At 36.3% G+C, this 19,307-nt stretch overlaps 1 protein-coding gene across 1 annotated transcript; it reads left to right on the top strand.

Annotated features, from left to right (window-relative positions):
* Positions 1 to 14,783: 14,783 nt before the first annotated feature.
* Positions 14,784 to 16,859, top strand: LOC110916810 (kinesin-like protein KIN-14F). The gene is made up of 3 exons (XM_022161467.2): positions 14,784 to 15,079; positions 15,673 to 15,741; positions 15,835 to 16,859. The coding sequence occupies exons 1-3, from the start codon at positions 15,077 to 15,079 to the stop codon at positions 16,108 to 16,110; spliced, it is 348 nt and encodes a 115-aa protein (XP_022017159.1). The 5' UTR covers positions 14,784 to 15,076; the 3' UTR covers positions 16,111 to 16,859.
* The last annotated feature ends 2,448 nt before the right edge of the window (positions 16,860 to 19,307 follow it).

Below are 19,307 nucleotides of genomic sequence, written 5' to 3' on the forward strand. Positions count from 1 at the left end.
AACAGTTTGCATGATCAGCAGATAGGAGGTCAGCAGATGTTGAAACCACTTTCAAGGGGAGAGACTTGCAACCAAACATCTGCTTATTCTGAATCTACTCATGTGATCCAGTTTTGGCTTTCATTATCTGTTCCTTTGGTAGGGTTCAATCCCAACAGGTCGTCTTCAAGAAACGAAGATCCAAGAGATATAACACACAAATTCGAAGAGTACAAGGCCATGAAAAAAGAGATAATGGAAATTAAACGTTTACGAGAAGAAAAATACTTGACCTTGGCGGATGAGCAACGAGAGGCGTTGCGACAAACAATGTACGACAAGGACTTGGAGACGTTTAATCGGCCTACCGACAATGTTCACCCTGCAATATTGGAAATCACACTCGCTAGAAAACGTGAGATCGCAAAAAATATGAATGGCCTTGTGATTTTTAGTTTTTTTTAAACTTAGATTTTATTTAAAATGTAATGCTTTATTTTTATTTATAAAAGTTTGATGTTTTTTCCATTTTATCTTAAATTAAAAATAAAACAGAAAATAAAAAAAAGTTTACCACTTCAGCAAGTGTTTAAACTATTGCCAACACTTTTCAGCAAAGTTTAAATACTTTTGACTGATTGACATGGCGCACTCTGATTGGTTGTTTTTTTGGTTTACCACTCTAAGGTGTTTAACCACTCCTTACCCTTAGTATTATAAAGATATATTTTTTAATGGATGTCTCTTTGTTTGACTCCATTTATCAGTACACGAATTCCTCCAAATTTGGTGTTTCAACAACGTATTTTTCTCAAACGTTTATCACGTCGTCCGACCCTTCATGGGAAGCAACGCTTCAAATACAAATAGTTAAAATAAGTAATTTATACCTTGGTCAAAGTTACATAATAATAATAATAAGTCGTATTAGTTTCTCAAACATACAAAGTATCATCATCAGTGTATTCTATAACTTCTAAAACAGAACATTATGTATATATGTTATAAACTTAGAAGAAGAAAAAACACAGACCTTCCAAGCATGGAACAGAGTGTGCAAAGAAATTAGTGTTACAAGAAAATTTCAAACAAAGAAGTAACAAGTAGTGAATTACATATCAAGCAAACAAAGAACAATGTGTGTATTACGAAAAGCTTAAACAAAGAACACTATGTATGTCGTAACACGTAAGAACACAAAGCATACTGATATATATATATATATATATATATATATATATATATATATATATATATATATGTTGCCATAAGGCTAAAGGGTATGGGGGCGTGGGTTGGATCGTGATTTGCCACATAGGACCATTATTCATGCGCTACACCGCCCTCTTATTTAATCATAGTGGTTCGCATGGATTAAATCATGGCAAGCATGGACGATAATTCCAAACTTTGAGGAGGCTCCTTTAGACAAATTTTAATAAATAAATAAATAAAAGTGACAGTGGTGGGTTATGACCACACCATATAGGATAGTCGTTTTGAATGGTGGATTAGGCTGTTTTGAATGGTGGATTAGGCTGGGGTGACATGGCGCTAACAAAGAGCGTCATGGTGGTCATGAGGGTCATGACCACACACCCTTTAGCCTAATTAAAAAGCCAGGCCAGATAATAAACTATCGTTTTCAATATTAGGCTATGGGGTATGGGGGTGGTGGATTGGATTATGGATTGCCACGCCCCCTTTCCAAACCATGGTGATTCACATTGTTTGATCTAGGGGATTTTGATTGGTGGTGGAGGATAGTAACTGATAGTGGGGTCATGGTACATACCATATAGGATGGTATATTAGGTTGGTGGATGATGGTGGGGTGACATGTCGGTGACGTAGAAGGTGGTGGTGATTTTTTGGGTTTTGACCACATCACATAGCCTTAAAAAAGAACACGGGTATGAGTGTTAAAGGGAAAAGATTGTCAAAGGCAAAATTATAGGATCAGATCTGGTCATCATTTCCAATCAAAGATTTGCTAGCTATTCGCCAGCCTGTTTCCAGCACCGTCCATTCAATATGTTTCCTTTTTTTAGATTATTGTTTTTGTATAAATAGGCCTCTTGTTTTTCTTTAAGAAATACAACAATCAATATAAGTTTTTTCTCCAATAAAGTCTTCATGGTATCAGAGCAGTGTTTCTGAGTCTTGAACACTTTGCTCATTATCTACAACCAATCCCAAACTAGAGAAACCCGATTACAAAATCAACCCCGGAAAAAAAAATACCAGTTCCGACATACCTCAGATCTTGTTTTTTTTTTCAGTTCCGACATACCTCATATCAGTTCTCCATCTTCATTCAATCAAACCTCAAATCTTGTTTCAGTTTCCCCGCAAATCCAACCTCAAACCACAAAAAAAAGTCAAAATCAAAACCGTTACCGCTGCCACTGAAAGCCCTAACACCAGTCACCACCGCCACCGCCGCAAACCGTACTCTGATGCGGCCTCACCAAAACACCATCCCCGCAAACCCTACTCCGCCGCAAACCATACTCCACCAACCAAAACAAACGCTGCCGCCGCTAATCTCCATCTCGAACCCGTGACCTCCTGACTTCACCTCTACTTTGTTTAAAATACAATCTGATTTTGAACTTAAGCAGAGACTGGAGTTCATCGTAGGTTGATTTTTTTATTGCAAACACTTCTTTTTTTTAAGAGGAAGAGAGAGATAAAAAGGGGGTATCGGCTGTTTTATTTCTTGTGATTAGGGTTATGACTTCTCATGTGTTAAACAGAGATATGGGGTGTCTAGGAAAGAGGGAAGATAAACAAATGAAAAGGTGGGGAGCTGATGTAAAAACAGACGAAAGAAAAATGGGAAAGGCAAATGCGGTACAAAACTGTTATAAAAAAAAACAAATCTTGGATTTTCGATTGTGGGGCAACCGACACCATGACATATGAAATTTCTGATTTGGTGTCAACATCCAAATCGCAGAAAACTCATATTCAAACTGCGAACGGAGAGGTTATGCGTGCAGAAAGGGGGGGGGGAACAATTGAAATCTCCCCAACGTTAAAACTCTCAAATTGCCTTTATGTTCCATCATTGTCACATAAATTACTATCAATCAGTCATGTGACAAAAGAACTAAATTGCGTAGTGCTAATGCATCCCACTTTTTGTATCTTACAGGACATCAGGACGGGGACGATTATTGGACGTGGCACTGAGCATCAGGGGTTGTACTATGTGGATGAGATGGCTCAACAAGGTACTGTGATGCTGGCTCATGGAACTACAAACTGGGAAGCATGGTTATGGCATAGGCGTCTCGGACATCCATCCTCTGGGTATCTACATCTTTTATTCCCTAAACTTTTTTCTCCTCGTGATAAAATAAATTGTGAAACTTGTTTTCTTGCTAAAAGCCATCGACAACCTTTCAAACCAAATAATACAAGAGTTAATGTGCCTTTCTCATTAATTCATTCTGATGTATGGGGTCCGTCCCCTATTACCAGGGGACAAGGCTTTCGTTATTTCTTGCTATTCATAGATGATTGTACCCGTATGATGTGGGTCTATTTCTTGAAACACAAGTCTGAAGTTTTTGAAAAATTTACTATATTCCATACTATGATTCACACTCAATTTCAAAAAGAAATTCAAATTCTTCGGTCCGAAAATGGGGGGGGGGGGGATTCATTAATGCATCCATAAAACAATTTTGCCAAACCAAGGGGATAATTCACCAAACCACCTGTCCACATACTCTTGGACAAAATGGAGTCGCCGAACGCAAAAACGTATAATTCTTGAGATGACTCGAGCCTTCCTAATCGAATCCAAAGTCCCTAAATTCTTCTGGCCCGAAGCAGTTGCTTCTTCTGTATACCTTATAAATCAACTTCCTACAAAAATTCTTGAACTAAAAACCCCCATACAAGCCCTAGAAAAATTTGCCAAGATCCCTCCTCCTCTTACTCTTGAACCACGAATTTTTGGCTGCTCAGCCTTTGTTCACATACCCAAAACCAATCGAACAAAACTTGACCCGTGTGCCGAGAAATGTGTGTTTGTGGGCTATGGAGTTAATCAAAAAGGTTATCATTGTTACAACCCAAAAAACACGTCACACACACACTACTATGAACCTTGACTTTCTTGAAACAGAATAGTTCTATAACACCCAACCCAATGGTCAGGGGGAGAACGAACACATAGACACACTGGGTTTGGCTGACTCGATTCCCCTCTTTTGAGGAAGTCATAACCAGAGGAGATCACAGTACCAAAGGAGAATCACCGCCTGACACAAAAACATAACCAACTAAGCACAGTGTCACTGAAGAAAATCCCTCCAACCTGATGCCCGAGGTAAGTAACAATGAGATTCCTGAAGATTCTGATGTTTCCCCTAATCATTATGAATGTGAGCACACAGAACAGGAGCAAGCTGAACGAAGTTCTCCTGCCTCCCCTAATCATAGTGATGACGAACACATAGAACCGATAACAACAACAGAGCACGTTGAACCAAGGGAAGCACCAGAACGGTATGTGTTTCCACCAAGGGCAAATTGGGGAGTTCCTCCCAAGCAATATTCCCCAGAAAAGGAATCTCGAAACTCAAATTATCCGGTAGCCAACATAGCCAGGGGGAGCCTATCTCATGAAGCTAAGGCGTTCGCTTCCTCATTATATTCTGAACATACTCCAACCAATGTAAAACAAGCCTTAGAATCTGAGAACTGGAAAAAAGCAATGAGAACAGAGATGGAGGCCCTGATGAAAAATGATACATGGGAAAAGTGTACTCTCCCAGCAGGAAAGAAACCCGTGGGATGTCGATGGGTTTTTACAGTGAAATACAAGTCAGATGGAACCATTGAGGGGTACAAAGCCCGGCTGGTAGCTAAAGGATATACTCAAACATACGGGATCGACTACTTGGAAACCTTCTCACCAGTGGCCAAAATTAACACTATCAGAGTCCTCTTCTCAATAGTTGCAAACGAAAATTGGCCACTTCATCAATTTGACGTAAAGAACGCTTTTCTGCATGGAGAATTAACAGAAGAAGTTTACATGGAAGCTCCTCCTGGTTTTACAACAGATTTCAAGACAGGTGAAGTATGCCGGTTAAAAAAAAATCCCTTTATGGTCTAAAGCAATCTCCTCGAGCATGGTTTGGTAGATTTACACTCGCAATGAAAGGATATGGATTCAAACAAAGCAACTCAGACCACACTTTGTTCATCAAACAAAGAGGAAGACATGTAACATGTCTAATTGTATTTGTTGATGATATGATCATTACGGGGAATGACAAGGAAGAAATGACAAAATTAAAAGAGAGCCTGTTCCGAGAATTCAAAATGAAAGACTTGGGAAGACTTAAGTATTTTCTTGGAATTGAAGTACTAAGGTCCAAACGAGGAATCTTTATTTGCCAGAAAAAATACATCCTAGATATGTTAGCCGAAACGGGAATGATCGATTGCAAACCAGCAGATACACCAATGATGGTGAATCATAAACTTCAAATGGAGGAAGGAGCAAAACTAGTCGAAAAAGAGAGGTATTAAGGGCTAGTAGGAAAGCTGATATATCTGTCACACACACGACCTGACATAGCTTATGCAGTAAGTGTGGTTAGCCAGTTTATGCACCAGCCTCAAATAGCACACATGGAAGCAGTATGTAGAATCATGAGATATCTCAAAGGAACAATTGGTCATGGAGTCCTCTTTAAAGCAAACGAACATCTGAAAATTCAAGGGTACACTGATGCAGACTGGGCCAGAGATAAAGGGGATCGAAAATCAACATCAGGGTACTTCACCCTAGTCGGTGGAAATCTAGTTACCTAGAGAAGCAAGAAGCAAAAGGTGGTTGCTCTATCCAGTGCAGAAGCTGAATTTCGAGGAATCGCACGAGGCTTGACAGAAATACTATGGATACGGAAGCTTCTAACTGAAGTCGGTTTTCCTCTGACAGAACTAACTAGAATCATGTGTGACAACAAAGCAGCTATTCAAATCTCAGAAAATCCGGTGCAGCATGATCGTACAAAGCATGTAGAAGTAGATAGACACTTCATTAAAGAAAAGCTAGAATCAGGGATACTTGAACTACCTTTTGTGCGGTCTGAAGATCAATTAGCAGATATCCTAACAAAGGCGGTTAATGAGAAAATATTCAGCAAATGCCTGAGCAAGTTAAGTATTGGAGATCCCACTACTCAACTTGAGGGAGAGTGTTAAATGGAAAAGATTGTCAAAGGCAAAATTATAGGATCAGATCTGGTCATCATTTCCAATCAAAGATTTGCTAGCTATTCGCCAGCCTGTTTCCAGCACCATTCATTCAATAGGTTTCCGTTTTTTAGATTATTGTTTTTGTATAAATAGGCCTCTTGTTTTTCTTTGAGAAATACAACAATCAATATAAGTTTTTTCTCGAATGAAGTCTTCAATGAGAAGAGAAAGGAAAGGTGATCTCGGAAAAATGAGTAGAGTGTGTGCGTATAGTATCGATCTCTCGGATCCCGATAAGGTAATAAAGACCGATTTTATCATAAAAGCATGTTGAACTGTCTTTTTTTTAACGGCACCGGATTTAAACTGTCATTACTGCACCTACTATATTTTGTAGGAAAATAGTGCGTTCCAAAAAAGGGTGATCGTATTGCTTGTATATCTTTTTTAGGACAAATGAAACCATGCTACCAATTAGTTTGCTTTGTTCAACAATACTGATTGTTAATATTTAATGACTTTTGAAAATATCACACAACGTGTTTTCCGTTTTTCAGTTGATCTGACTAGATTATGACAGCCACATGTGCATTTTGGAAGTATTACTGGAGCTTTTATACAACATAAATATCTATTATCTATTATATATAATAAATGAAAGGTGATTTGGACCACGTGTCACTTGATTAGGGCATTCTCAATTCCATTTTCCCACCCAACAGTACCATCCCCTTTACTTCTCTCCTAAAAAACCCTAAATGTTCTCAGTTGTGCTCTATTTCATCGCCGAATCATCATCAGCTTCTTCCACTCTCCTAAAAAACCCTAATCTCTCAATCGCTAGATTCTTCTCCTTCATGCCTGTTGTTCATCCTCCTCCTTCTACTTCAACTTCCCATCTGACGTTGATTCTATCAACAAACCCTAATGAATAATATACCTGATCAATCCGTTCTTTAGTTTCTTCATTCCTTTTTCTAACCCTAAAACTCCATCTGTAGGATCGTTTTCTGACCCGAATGAGTCGATTAGAAGAGTTTTTACTCAATACGAAAGGCGGAAACAGTCGTATCAAGTTCAATTCAGCTAGATATACACTTTAAACTGTCTTTTGATTGATTTGACAACGTTTTACAGCGAGTTGACACTTCGGCAGCAGTTCGGTACTCAAGCTGGAAAGTTACAAATGAAATGGACACATGGATATTTATAGGCGAGGTAATTTCGTGCGAAACTACACAAGCGAAATCAGTTTCATGCGAAACCTGATTTCGTGCGAAATCACCAAGTGATTTCGTGCGAAATAACAGATTTGTTATTTCGTGCGAAATTACCTTCAAACCCATATATGACAGTTTTCTCGTACTGCGTGCCCTGATCTATCTATACAAATATAAGACTCGATACAAGACGAAGTCGACAGACGTATGCACCAACAGACTCCCCCTCGGATGTTGACGAAGTCTTCGGCGTCGAGTCTTCAATCTTCAGTCTTTATCAGTCCTCTCGAACTCTTCCAAAGTATCTAACAATGTAAAGCATCCTCAATCTTCTCTCTTCTTCTTCATTTTCAAGATCTCGACCTGGCTCTTATCTCTCTCCAATCCTTTTGATCAGATCTCTTGATTCCTTAAGTTCATTAGCATCATCAGCTTGCATGAACATTAGCTCCAGAATCAGAATCTGGCTCTTTTCGTCTACAGACTCCCCCCTTAAATTGTGCTTCAGATTGCAGTCTGCCTTCCACAGGTTCAAGATCACGATCTGGCTCACATCCTGCTCAGAATCGAAACGTGGCTAACCTGCACAATCTCTACCTCAAAATAAATTTCACAGATTTAACATTTAACAAATTTATGTTCTCTTCTTACCACTTGTAAAAACTGAGTTTAACTTGCAGGTATTAATCAATCAAATAATGGTTTTACAATGTTAATCTCTGATGAACTACTTGAAGAAATATAATGATTTTACATTTAAAATCTTCTGATGACCACTTGTAAGTTTATCGTTCAAAAACTTTCTTATAATACACAAACTCCCCCTTACGAAATGTTCATCATGTTTAGCACTTGGAATTTTGAAAATGAACTCTCCAACATCAGTTATCGAATTTTTTTTTCAATTTTTCAAAAGTTTATGCTATAACACACTTAAAATCTTTTTGGATTTTATATTTTTGATTTGGAAGATATTACAATATTAAAATTGTAATTTGACGGACAAGCGTACTAAACATACATTTGAGTCAATTATTTTTATTTGGGGCATCCATTTTAATTTTAGTTTTGAAAATGAAACAATAACTAGAATGTTCAAGGAAATTTTAACGTGTCAGGTAAAAATAAAATATTAAATTATTAATTTAAGTCGAGTAAGAAAAAGAGGTTTTCATTTTATAATATCTTTACTTCTAAAAACATTAACTATTAACTCTCTTTTATACCGATTGTACAAACCATCAGACCCAATTTTTTTTTCTTTTTTTTCTTTTATTATTATTATTATTATTATTATTATTATTATTATTATTATTATTATTATTATTATTATTATTATTATTAACCACACAAAAGTTGATATACCCATTACCACTACATAATATTATAAAAAGAATATATAGTATATTTTTAATATGTTTAACACCGATATAATATTTATATCACTGAAAATAATACACATCAAACCTATGCATATTTTTTAAATAATAAAACTAATTCCTGAATCAAATGATTTTCAATATAACAATAAGTTCTCCATACATAGAGTAACACATTATACGTTTCAACTTGATCTATATGTAATTTGTTGAAATGGGATATTTATTATTTATTTATTTAATTATAAAATTATTTTCCAAAAAGTACATGAAAATTTGAACAGTTTTCTTATAACCAATGATCAATTTAACAAGCTAATCATAATATGATTTATTTAAGAAATAGATTAACCCATTTAAGAGTCTTTTGAAAAAGTTTGTATTTAAACTTTATAGAAATGAATTAATAATTATTGAAATTTAAAGTTTCCTATTTTGTTATGCAATTTTTCCTTTTTCAAAAGTGAAGTTAATTTCCGTTAGAAAAATTGTCATTCAAAATTTTTATCACCTCTAAATCTTTAATAGATTTTTATCATCTTTTAATCTTCAACAATTTTATTACTATATATATATATATTTTACGGTACATTCATTTATTTAAGAAGGGATCTAACTCAAGGTTGTACCGTAAGTTACTAAGGTAGCGTTTGGTATGCAGGAATGAGAGGTGGAATGGAATGGACCATTGTGAGGGAATGGAGAAAAGAGTGTTTGGTTGGTCGATGGAATGGAATCGTCCATTCCAAAATGAATTCCATTCCCTCAAAATCATTCCATCCGTCCCCCCTGTTTTTTTTTTTCCATTCCATTCCCTCTTCATCCTTCATTAACAACACCACAACCCACCATCGTTGTTACCACCACCCACCCACCCACCACCACCACCACCATCGTCATCCGCCACCGCCACCGTCACCCACCTCCGCCGCCACCCACCTCCGTCCCCGCCATCGCCGTCGCCGCCACCCACTGTCGCTACTGCCACCTCTGATCATCGCCACCACCCACCTTCGACTATCGCCGCCACCATTGCCACTGCCACCTCCGATAACCGCCGCCACCCACCGCTACCACCTCCGACCACCGTTGCGGCTGCTACCACCCCCGGCACCACCATCGCCACCAACCTCCACTGTCATTCACCGCCGCCACCTACCTCCACCGTCATCCACCACCACCACTACCGTTGTCACCATCCGCCGTCGTCTCCACCCACCACCACCGCCGCCAACCACCGTCGTCGTTACAACTGACACCTAGCACCACGCACCATCATCGCCCATAACTGACCACCACCATCTGATTTTATTCCTTTGTCTTTTTTCGCATACCAAACAACAAAAAGTAATTGTTCATTCCATTCACACATGGTAACCAAACAAGCCATGGAATGGTAATGATCAATTCCATTACCTCATTCATTCCATTACCTCGTCCATTCCATTCCCCTATCCATTCCAATACCCCATACCAAACAGACCCTAATTGTATAAGAGTGTAATATAATACACCTGCCTAGGTAGCCTATGGGTACGTCTAGTCATATTGGTTACTCATACTCAGAACTCAAAACATAAAAATCATAATATAAATGTTAATATTTATCTACACAGAATAACACATAAATTGTCACATTAATTTCCTAACATAAGGTTTAAGTTTTAGGTATTAAAAAAACACCTAGATGGCTTAAACCAGTGGCTCTGATACCACCTTCTGTCACAACCCCCGACTCCACCCTGGGAACGGGAGTCGTGAGCTAGTCAGATGGTATCGGTGTTTATTAATTTGGCAGTGGAAATTTTCATCAGGACCGTAGTTAGGAAATATTTATCAGAGTTTAAAACACCATATTTTTATAATAAACAAATGGGATAAAACTCATATTTTATTTACAATACAAATTATAGGGATAAATCCCAATTATTGAAAACAAAGTCTCTTTTTTTATTTAGGTAACTTTTATTGTCACTTTTCTATGCCTTCAGTGCTCTTCAGCTGGATTTTATTGGCTTCACACTAAGTTATCTGAAACACGTGTTTAAAACATTTTATCAGCAGGAAATACTGGTGAGTGAATCCTAGTTTAATCAAGAAAAGTTTTATTAATTTAAACAGTATTGAGAGCGATTACAATGTTTACATCTACCAAATTACTCATTCAGTACTGTCAATCCTGACTGGTGGGTCATATTACACATTGGCTAACCCTTCGTCCAATGGTAACATGTCTCCCATTTTGTATACAAAACCCAAACATACCGGCAATAATTGTAGAATTAAAAAAACGCAATCACTGCTAAATTGCATTGTAAAATATTTAAGGTTTTGTAAAAACTGTTTACAAAATGGAGATTACTCACATTGCTATTTTAGGTCTTTCCTTTGTGACTTCCTGGTTATAATCTAATTAAATAAACAATGCACATGTGTTAGTATAATAACCCAATATTTACATTAGTAATACCCTCCCCGAGACGGCATTCCAACGACTACGTCGGGCAGAACCTCGACAGCCGTTACGGAACCCTTGATCAATCGGGCAGCGTATCTAATACGTAACTGGGGTTATCATACTTACAACGAGGCAGGGCTTCGCATATTAGGGGGGTATTATGCCCGAGTAGAATTTCTACTATATAGAAATTGAGAGAGAAAATCGTGGAATGAACGATGAACAAATGAAGCTTGATGCCGCTATTTATAGGGCTGGTCGACCAGTCCGTCGCGCCCCGCGACGCCCAAGAGCTCATCCGCCGCGGGCTGCGAGAGCCAAGAAGGCGGCGGTAGCCTTGGTGAGTCACTAGCCTAGCTTCGCCACATGTCTGTCACGTGGCACAATTTAGTATTGCCCAAGTAAGGGCCGTCGTGCCCCGCGAAGGATTATCCTTCGTCTGCCGCGGGCCGTGAGCGACACAAGGATTTTGTTTTATTTGATTTTTGATGAAATAAAGGTATTACGAGGCCGTTTTTCGTATACGGGGTGTATTTTAGGATATATAGGGGTGTCAGGGGTGTTTTAGGAGGTTTGGTATATTATTTAATAAAATATGTAATGCACTCGCATTAAGTATAGTAACCCAATTCAACTTTATCCCTACGTCGCGAGACAGAACCCCAACGAAGTTAGTCGGGCAGAGCCTTGACATTCGTTACGGGGCCCTACGTCAATCGGACAGGGTATCACTAATCAGGGGTTAAAACACTTAAAACGGGGCAAAGTTTTATTATTATTATAGATTAAAATAACAATAGAATATACAGGGAGAAATCGCAAGACAAAAGAAGGGAAAGAAATGGACACTGAATGTTGTAGTACAAGATGTATTTATACTATGTTCCCACTACTTGGAGTGCACGAAATTACCAGGGCCGTCTTCGAAAATGATAAAATACTTTTGGGCCCTGAGCGAAACAAAAAAAATTGGGCCCCTCCCTATAATATATGAACTCATCAACCGTACATAAAAAAACCACAATACGACTATAATTATAAAATAAACAAAACAAAAGTAGTGTAACAAAATAACCGAATATATATAAACATACCCAAATTAGTTTGACAACACGAACCTTTTCATATAAATTAAAAAATAAATAGAACTAGATATTGACTTATTGAGTTCTTTAAAGTTTATATTGTAAATGGTTAAATGAGAAATAAAAAACCTACAAGAAAACATATAAAGTTTGTTAGGTAAATGATTAAATAAGAAGAAAAAATGAATAAACTTACAAATTTATGGAGGTCCAAATTTAGATGTGAAAAATCAAAATTAAAACTAAAAAATAGTCTTTTTACAAGCTGAAATCAGCTCCAATAAAAAACAAAACATAAACTAAAAATGAAAACAAATACGCAAGATGAATTAAATTGGAAAAAGACGACATGGGGATTCGAACCTGAAGTCTACGGCTCTAAATTTAACTTTTGAATCCATTGAGACAAAAGACTAATATGTGCATTTTCTCCTGCAAGAAATTTATATATAAAAATATATTATTTTTTAAACGATTTGGGTCTCTAAATGTTTTGGGCATTGTGTGGTGGCACCTCTTGCACAGGCCCAAAACCAACCCTGAAAATTACTACATATGGATACACGTAACCCTGTTTGCATTGAATGTCATCTTCCACGTAACCATGCATTCTTTTCAGTCATCATGTTTTAGTTCTTAGTTATATTATTTTATTTTATTTTATATATATATTATAATTAATTTACCTGTTTCACTTAGTTGGCGCATATAACTTTTAAAATGTGGCGTTATATAAAACAATGAATATGTCTTTAGAACGAGAATATTTTTGTCTTCAGTTTGAACCAAGTTTCAATAAAAATGGAGTAGGTTCAAATATAATGTATTTTTATAAATTAATTATTAAACGGTCCTACGCTCGCCCAAAATACCTTATATTTCTATTTGTCAACTTACCCATGATTTATTCGTTTAATAACTTTATTTAAATTTTTATAAATAAAATTTTGGAAATGTTACATGCTTCTATCTGTAATATGTCAAACAAGTATATCATATGGTGTGTGGTTATAGTTGGAGCTAATTTACTTTATTGATTTTAGGAACAAAAGGAAGCAGAATATACATAACCCCGCACATTGACCCCCCGAACTTTTCGCTCAGTAGTGGAGAGTATGTAGTTTTCGTTTAGAAATTTTTGGGTATATACATTTTCGACCCCCGGTTTTATAATTTTTTTTGGGTATATACGTTTTCGACCCCCAGTTCTATCAAAATTTTTGGGTATATACGTTTTCGACCCCCCGTCGGAAATCTCAAGCCTCGTCGCCACTGTGGGTAGTTATTAGTCATAGTAAGTAGTAAGTCGCAGACAATTTATGTAACTTGCAAGTTATGGATGCATGGATAGTCAATAGTCATAGAAATACATGCGGATATTACAACTAATGCTATCAAGTAGTCGTACCCTACAGTCACATACCTGCAACTAAAGGTGGCAATATGGGCTGGAGCGACTGGTTAATGGGTTAAAATAGGGGTAGAGATAATACAGACCATTGTTTTTGTGTGGGTTGAATGCCCCAAACCTTTTTTGTTCATTTCCCAATATTTTAAAAAATTATTCAAGCCAGATGGCATAAATAGGTCGTCACCATAGTTTTCTATTTGATTTAATATATTGGTTTTATTTGATTTCCTATTGTATTTTTTTTTAATCTTAAAACAAAGACGATTACAGACTAATGACAGGTAGACGAGCAACAAGTTGCGCCGCTACCCCCTTCTGAATAGCAAACCCTACCCGGCTAAACACAAAATTCTGCCCCTTAACATGCGCGGTGTTACTGCTTACCACCTCCTGAACCCGCTTGAGGAACCGCACCGCGTCAGGGGCGAGAGCGCCAAAAGTATCGAAAGCGAATGGATAAAAATAAATGTTGGTCATAAGGGGGGACGGGGTGGAGTCGTTATCTACCGTGATACATTCCTATCACTCGTGGAACACCACCGCCTCCCCTAATATAACGAGTGATGAAGTGTAACGAGTGATGGGTATAACGCGTTGAATATGTAAGGGGATGAATGTGTATCTTGTACATTGTGCATTAATACTTGTATATTGGAATCCCATCACCAGTGATACCACCCCTCCTACATTTCTATCACTAGTGATAGAATATTGGGTGCTTACATGGCATGATTTGATTGGGTGCTTCCATCACTAGAATCTATCACTAGTGAACCACCCCTCCTCCCTAAGCAAAATCTTTGTACAAATATAATTTAGGAGACTGTATGCATTAAATATAAACTTTGTGTGACTTTCAAACAATTCAACATATTTTTCTTGGATGCTAAATTTGTTTATTTTTGACCCATTTGAGATATCTTTGTAACTAAATTAACAAACTTTGGTGGTGTTTGCAGGGTGGATCATCGGGCAAAGTCGTAGATTGCATATTATGTTTAAAAGGTTATCACGAGTGACGGCAATCTGGCGGGGTTGGCGTATGGAAATACGGTGGGACTGTGAGAATCCCATCCTTCCCAAAAGGATCACCTTCTTCGTTAATCGGCAGTGAAAGTGCCGATGAATCTTTAGATGAGTCCGAGTCATCACAATTCGAAGAATTACTAGAAAATTTACATCTATCAAGTGAAGTAGCTCTTGAGGAATCAAAAGTGTTGACTGCACTCACTTTCCTCTTTGACCATTTTGCGATTGGGCTTTTACAAGCTTATCTCACTGAGACTAACGAACTTGATGATTTTCCTTTGAATACAATGGTAGGTAAGCTTCATTATGTATTTGTTTATTCTATGTCTGGCAAATGGGTCGGGTCAGGTGGGTTTGGTTGCGGGTCAGAATGGGTTCGGGTCCAAACAGTTAGGGTCAAATGGGTCAATTCAAAAAAGGGTTATTTTGGTTCGGATCGGTACTGGTTTGGGTTGAAACAGGTTTGGGTCAGAAAGGGTTTTGGGCTAGAGCGGGGTCAAGTCAGAACAGGTTTCGGGTCAAAATGGGTTGGTTTAAAAAAACGGTTATTTGATTTTCTGGTTTTCAGCACTAATTACGCGCGATTTTTTGTCGGTTTTCGCATGTTTAAATGTCGATTACGCGTGCGGAGCCGGTTACAGTGTTACACAACTGGGGTTGGGAAAACGTGCGTTGGCGCCACGTTACTCGACCCTAGCACACACTTAAACAAGTGCTCGACACGTAACTAGCGCCACTACGCGGATACCAACGCTGGGTTATGAGTTTGATTAGGCGTTTCACTCGTATCAACGCAGGGTTACACGTCCGATTATGCGTTTCGCGCGTACCTGCGTTTAAATGTTTTTGTATCTCAAGGATAATGTTTGGTAATCTATTATAGGTTATTGATATAGTACTCAGAAAGGCTGTTAAAGATCTTTCAGGACTGCTTATTTCTCAAGGAAACCAGGTAATATTCAAAACAGTCGATTTGCAATTAATCCAAAATGTTAATTATCAGACATTAATCAGTCACTAAATGCACCATCTTCTATTTTTTCAGCTTGGTATCTTTTTGAAGAACATGTTAAAGGGCAATGGCAAACCGTTACTGAAGAATGAATTCCTACAATCCATTTCAAAATATATAAAACAAAGATCCGATTTTTTATCGAATGATTTCTCGAAGTTTTGCGTATGTGGTGGCAAGGGTAAAAGCATGTGGAATAATATTAATTACTCATGTGAGAAAACAAATGTGTTGGATTTTCAACAAAAGCAAGTTGAGGTAAACTTAAACACCAGTCTTTGTATTATTTCCTCAATAGTTTTCTTTTGATACAATTAAAACTTGTCAGCATTTAATATTTCCTGATTTTCGTTTTTTTTCTCCTTTTCTTTTTTAAAGAAACTTTTCTTCAAGGGTGGGAAATATGCAGTTCAACAGACGCTCACTTGAACTTAGTAATGACAATGGGTTAAACAGTGTTTCGAAACGACAGTTGGGTTAAACAGTGTTTCGAAACGACAGTTGGGTTAAACAGGGTTTCGAAACGACTGTTGGGTTAAACAGGGTTTCGAAACGACTGTTGGGTTAAACAGGGTTTCGAAACGACTGTTGGGTTAAACAATGGTTTCAAAACACTGTTGGGTTAAAACAGTGTTTTGTGGAGAAAACAGTGGTTCTTTTTTTCCAAACAGTAGTTTGACTTTGGTCAAACAGCGTTTCAACTTTGGTCAAACAGTGTTTTAACTTTGGTCAAACAGACTTTTGAACCACTAAGAATCATATTTTTGCAAACAGTGGTTCGACTTTGGTCAAACAGGTTAAACAGTGGTTTGACTAAGAATCACCACTTTGGTGGGGTGGTAGAAGCTTTGTGCCTCTTGATGAGAGACCAGGGTTCAATTCCTGACATTGGGTAAAATTTGGTGTGATTTAAGAGTAGTGTTATGTAGCCTTTGCCATTCAAAAAAAAAAAGTTAATTATCATAATTTTTGGTAGATCACAAGACATGTAATATGTTATACTTTTTGTATGATATGTATTAATAATAAATAGTTTTTAATATAAAAAAATTTCTCGAGCTCGGGAAGCAATCCCGGATACCTAGTTTAAATCTATATAGGTAAATCTTTTATTTATGTAATTTAAAATATAGCTAGAATCAAGAAACCGGGCATTATGGCAGGTCTATATCATATATATAATTTAGGCAAATTATTGGGACCAAAGTAATGGAAATTATGTCAGGTCTATATCATATATATATAATTTAGGCAAGTTATTGGGAACAAGGTCTATATCATGTATATAATTTAGGCAAATTATTGGGACCAAAGTAATGGAAATTATGGCAGGTCTATATCATATATATAATTTAGACAAATTATTGGGACCAAAGTAATGGAATAATATCCACTTTTTATGATATCTAAATGTAACACGTATTTATAAATTTCATCTCTATCATGTCATATATATAACTCATTGTGTCTTTTTTCTTCAACATTGTGTTATATTTTTCTGCGTTCTGTTATATTTTATTTGACATTATTTTGTATTTTCCGATTAATTGTATTTTGTACAATTCTTATTTTTATTTTTAGAATATTTTTAGAAGCTTTGTAACCATACATGACTAGATTCAAATCGAGTTGTACGTAACTAACTCTTAGTATTATAAAGAAGAAGAAAAAATCATGACTTCTATATGATGATTGTATACATTGTGTTACACGTGGTGTGTGATACTTGAGGAACATTGAACATATATTTTTTTTTAAAGAAAGGAAGTGCATGTCTCTTTGTTTGACTCCATTTGTCAGTACACGAATACCTCCAAATTTGGTGTTTCAACAACGTATTTTTCTCAAACACTTATCACGTCGTCCGACCCTTCATGGGAAGCAACGCTTCAAATACAAATAGTTAAAATAATTTATTTATACCTTGGTCAAAGTTACATAATAATAATAATAAGTCGTATTAGTTTCTCAAACGTATAAAGTATCATCATCGGTTTATTCTATAACTTCTAAAACCGAACATTGTGTATATATGTTATAAACTTAGAAGAAGAAAAAACACAGATCAATATTCCAAGCATGGAACAGATCGAGTGTACAAAGAAATTAGTGTTACAAGCAAATTTCAAACAAAGAAGTAACAAGTAGTGAATTACATATCAAGCAAACAAAGAACAATGTGTGTATTACAACAAGCTTAAACAAACAACACTATGTATGTGATAACAAGTAAGAACACATATTAAGCATACCATATACATATATAGGGTAAGGTTCATGCGAGAACCACTCTTATTGCGAGAACCGCGAGAACCAATGTGAACACAAAATAAAATCTAAAAAAAAATCAAAAAAGCACTAAAAAAAATTTTTATTTTTTTTTTTAATTTTTTTAACAAAAATCGCTATATTTAGTTACAAAAAAAAAAAAAAAAAAAACAAAACGTTTTTTTTTTTTCGAGTAACAGTTATCCATGCACATGTGCATATGATTACTTCAACAAATTCCGTAATACGTTATCAGTAATAGACAATTGTACTTTAATTTACAATACCATCTGTAATACATTACTTTTTACATTACCAATATTCAAAATGCACATGTGCATCATTAGGTATAACCATGATATAACATGTTTTGGTACAAAAAGTTTGTGATTTTGAATGTAGAAGTAGACCCATATACATGTTTTTTGGTTAGTCATATCTAGGTGTTGATGGTTTGGCTATAGTTGTTACTTTATGATGTAATATGATGATTGCATGGTATAAATGGTGTTGATATACATGTAATAAAGTGAAAATATCGGTAATGGTATTGTATTATAGATGATAGGATGTAATGATGTTGTATTATGGATGGTAGGAGGTAATGGTAGTGTATTATGGATGGTATGATATATGAAAGGGAAAGTGTATTCAAAGTAGTGTACCAAAACACCTTATTTCATGTTGATACATATAGATGCACATGTGTACTTCTAATATTGGTAATGTAGAAAGTAGTGTATTACATATGGTAGTGTAAATGAAAGTGCAATTGTCTAATATTTGTAATAAGTTACGAAATTTGTCAAAGAAATGATACATATGCACATGTGCATGTTTGTGTATTATGGATGGAATAATAGATGAAAGAGAAAGTGTATTCAAAGTAGTGTATAAAAACCTTATTTCATGCTGATATATATAGATGCACATGTGCATTTCTAATATTGTTAACGTAAAAAGTAGTGTATTACACGTGGTAGTGTAAATGAAAGTGCAATTGACTAATATTTGTAATGAATTACGGAATTTGTCAAAGAAATGATACATATGCACATGTGCATAGATAACTGTCACTCGAATTTTTTTTTGCATTTTTTTATTAACAGAATATAGCGATTTTTCCAAAAAAAAAAAATAGTAAAAAAAAAATTTTTTTTGGTGTTTTTTAGATTTTTTAAGAATTCCTGTTTGTGTTCACACTGGTTCTCGCAATAAAGGGTGGTTCCTAACGGATC

The sequence above is a fragment of the Helianthus annuus genome, chromosome 16, assembly GCF_002127325.2.
Source record: "Helianthus annuus cultivar XRQ/B chromosome 16, HanXRQr2.0-SUNRISE, whole genome shotgun sequence".
In the NCBI taxonomy this organism is placed as follows: domain Eukaryota; kingdom Viridiplantae; phylum Streptophyta; class Magnoliopsida; order Asterales; family Asteraceae; genus Helianthus; species Helianthus annuus.

Excerpts from the sequence above, each read along its gene's own strand:
- LOC110916810 (XM_022161467.2), top strand. Across the intron at positions 15,742-15,834 it reads TTATTTCTCAAGGAAACCAG|CTTGGTATCTTTTTGAAGAA; the intron begins GTAATATTCAAA and ends CTATTTTTTCAG.